General features: G+C 31.2%; 1 protein-coding gene across 1 annotated transcript in view; it reads left to right on the plus strand.

Annotated features, from left to right (window-relative positions):
* Positions 1 to 476: 476 nt before the first annotated feature.
* Positions 477 to 3,594, plus strand: part of LOC108915513 (zinc finger HIT domain-containing protein 2) — a 10,779-nt gene continuing 7,661 nt past the window's right edge. Inside the window, exons 1-3 of the mRNA XM_018721567.2 lie at positions 477 to 681; positions 745 to 1,140; positions 2,971 to 3,118. Coding sequence (XP_018577083.1) covers positions 626 to 681; positions 745 to 1,140; positions 2,971 to 3,118 — 600 coding nt within the window. The 5' untranslated portion in view covers positions 477 to 625. The remainder of the gene's footprint in view (positions 682 to 744; positions 1,141 to 2,970; positions 3,119 to 3,594) is intronic.

The raw sequence follows: 3,594 nt of genomic DNA on the forward strand, positions 1-3,594 counted from the left end.
AACGTCAGAATCTACATACTTTTCACGCTTTTTAAATTTGCCACTTAAAAATATTCCAAAGAAAGCATTGATATATTACTTCAGTTTTATTTGAAGCAAATACATATAATATATAGTGAGATATAACACCAATTCCCACAACACTAGATTACTGGAAGCAATAAATGATGACAAATTATGGTTACTGGTTAGAAGTTAAAACCCATATGTCAAAGTCGTCAAAGTACATACTACATATCACTGAATAGTGAATATATACATTTTCGTCATCTGTTCAGGTTAGACAAGGTTAGAAATAAGATTAAAAGAGATAGAAACAGTAACTACAAGTCAGACGTATTCACCAATATTCACTCGCGAAAAAAAGCCTTATATTTGGCGGCTCTGACAGGCACTGACAACTGACAACAACACAACCCAATTTGCGCATGCGCAAACGAAAACTGTTAACGCAGAAAGCCTTGCTGTCGCTTCTCGTTGATATAGTATTCTCTGGTAAAGGTACAAACGTACTGCATAGACTATACGGTCCATGGTATACTGTCAAATCCATGTTTTTTTTGTAAATAAAGTTTTAGGCTATTTTATTTTCTTGATTGTAATTTTTTAATACTGTACTGCGATAATGGATGTAGCTAGTAACAACTCTGTAGAAGACAACGTGGCAAATATATGTAAAATGTATGTGAATTTTTCTACATTAGATTTCAATAATAAATACATCAAATAACTTTTAATTTTCAGTTGTCATGATGTTTTTGCAAAATATTGTTGTCCTAAATGCAATATCCCATATTGTTCCTTAAACTGTTATCGAGCAAATATTCATTTGCAGTGCAGCGAATATTTTTATAAAGATAATATTTTAGAAGATATCAGTTTAAACAGCAGCGACGATGAGAAGAAAAAAATGTTGGAGCTGTTACAAAAAACTTATGCAAATGATAGATTATCTAACACCTTTAACAATGCTATAGATGAAAATTCAAACTTAGGAGATTTGGAAAAGCTTGATTCTGATGATGACGACAGTTATGAAGATATCGCTGAAAGATTATCGGGTGTTAATTTAGATGATGCTGATGAAGTATGGGACAGGTTGACTGAAGATGAAAGACAAGAATTTGTAGCGTTTTTAAGGTAGGAAATATACACATACCAGTCAATAAGTTTTTATTTGACACATAGGTACTAGGACAAATTAATTAGAGAATTTGTTGAATGTTCACTGTTAGTTTTTTTTTGTTTCCATAATTTATTTAGTAATACTGCAATATACAATTATTGGTTATCTGCAAGTTACTATGTGTTCTATAGTTTTGACATTTCTTTAAATATCTGAGCTTTGTTTTGGTTCTGAAATCGTGAACTATATGAAACTAATTCTTAATCGCTGCAGAACTGTATGCGCATTAAACTCACCACGATAGCGTAGTTGATCGAGCATGCAGTGGCAAGCATTTTTCGTCCAGACTTCTTACTTTGGTTCGGGTTTGATCCCTGGTGCCGGCACTAGCAATGTCGATGGATAATGGGAATTTGCCCACGTTTTTTCAAGTGTAGCCCCCCTTCCGCACAGCCTTTGGCTTTGGATTTGGGGGTTGTCTCATTTATGTGGTGTGTTTTATGTTTTCAAACAATTCAAAATCCTTATTGAACAAATCCATATTCGCGGAAACACAATTGACATTTATCAGAGGCACAATGTTTTTTACTTATATTTAATTTTTCTGATAATGCAGTAATAATTGTAATATTAAAATCGATTATAAGGACATGCTCACCCAATTTATTAATTTTTTTTTCGATTTTTTTAATCTTTTTTTATTATGAAATTGTAACTTCTTAACTTTAGAACTGCTACTTTTGTCAGTACAGATCATAAAAGCACATGTGAGGGTAAACCGCTGACCAAAATTAAAATCATTGTAAATATGTACTATGTAAAAGAAATACATATTAGGTACATTTTCGTTTAAATGAACATTCAGAACTTCAGGTACATGTAACAAATGACTTTTATCTTCAGTAATACTTTTAATTTGCATCATCTTCACAATCCTCTGTACCCAAATGAAACAATTTTATATACAGGGCGTTGCACAAGTATGAACAGAAAATTTAGGACTGCATTCCTTGGAAAATTTTAATGGGGGCCTTGCCTAAAAAATGATCGATGAGTCTGAGGATGAGTCCTTCAAATTAAAATATTTTATGTTTTTTGAGTATGTGGACAAAGCAATATAAGTGGCGCAAAAAATAGTTTTAGACATTTATTTATGGCAAATTCTGGTGTAACCATAATTGCAAAACGTTTGTTTTTCAAGAGGGTAGCTCACTAATTTTATATAGCTGCCCCTTGTTTTAAAAAAAATATAATCGCAGCAAAGTTTTTGCCATTCCTTTATGGAAAATTTATGACAAATTCGGGCGCAATTCGAATTGTAAAAAATTGTTAAATTGATAAAGTTAACGAGATACTTTTTTTAATATAACCGTAGCACAAAAATTGTTGCCAGAGCAAATATATAGCAAATTCTGACAATTGGAATTACAAAATATTAAAAGTTGGTCTGCTAACTTTATTATGTTCTCAAACCGCACCAAAAAAATATTCTAGGGTAAGCCGTCTTGTTACAACAAATATAATTTTTTTACTTAAACAAGATTTCCATATGTGCAGTAATTTTCGTCTTTGAAGGTTTTATTATATATATGCTTAAAGATACATACTAGATTTGAATGAAATCGCTTCAGCTGCAAGTTAAAATACACATTTTTTTACTTTAAGTCCTTGTTTCTTTATAATGAAGCGTTTCTAGTTACGAAGTTTTTCGTTAATTTGTGCTGTTGAAGTTTTGCTGAGCATTTTAATATACCCTGTATATTTGCCATATTTTCATAGACGGCGGACTTTTACAAAGTCGAATACAATATCTATATATTTTATATTAAAAATATTTTTGACAGGTCAGAAGATGTAACCAAGTTAATTCCGATGTGGCAACCGTGGTGGTTATTTTATAAAGAAGTTACAGATAAAGATATAACAAATAGTGAAAGCTTTCTGAAAAATTGTCCAACTATTTGTGATATCAAGGATATTACTCAAATTACGGTAATTTTATATTTTTATTTATATTAATATACAGGGTGTTTTTGAATGGAGTAGCATAAATGATACCAGTGAGTCTACATCTCAAAAGAACACGATCTGCAAAAAATCGCCTTAGTAAAATGTTCACCCCTGAAGAGATATGGGCCATCTAAGTTTCCAAAAAAATTAAGAAAATTGGCTGTAATTTGAAAACCGAACGAGGTACAAATAACAAATTTTTTACAGGTTGTTTACTAATACAGATGCGAGTTTTCAACTATTTTTCGAAAATTTTAACCCCTCGAAAGGGGTTGAAATAACCACCCCTCAAGCCATTTTTTGCCATAACTTTTATATTTCGTAAAAACTCGATATCCAAAAATACGCATTAGATAAACTGGTTCTTTTAGAAACTTTTATCTCTCTAGCAATTTTCCTTTAAAACTTTTCGTTTATTAATAAAAAAATAAAATGTATTACCATTCACCTCACACCGT

The sequence above is a fragment of the Anoplophora glabripennis genome, unplaced genomic scaffold (assembly GCF_000390285.2).
Source record: "Anoplophora glabripennis isolate ALB-LARVAE unplaced genomic scaffold, Agla_2.0 scaffold1185, whole genome shotgun sequence".
Classification (NCBI taxonomy): Eukaryota; Metazoa; Arthropoda; class Insecta; order Coleoptera; family Cerambycidae; genus Anoplophora; species Anoplophora glabripennis.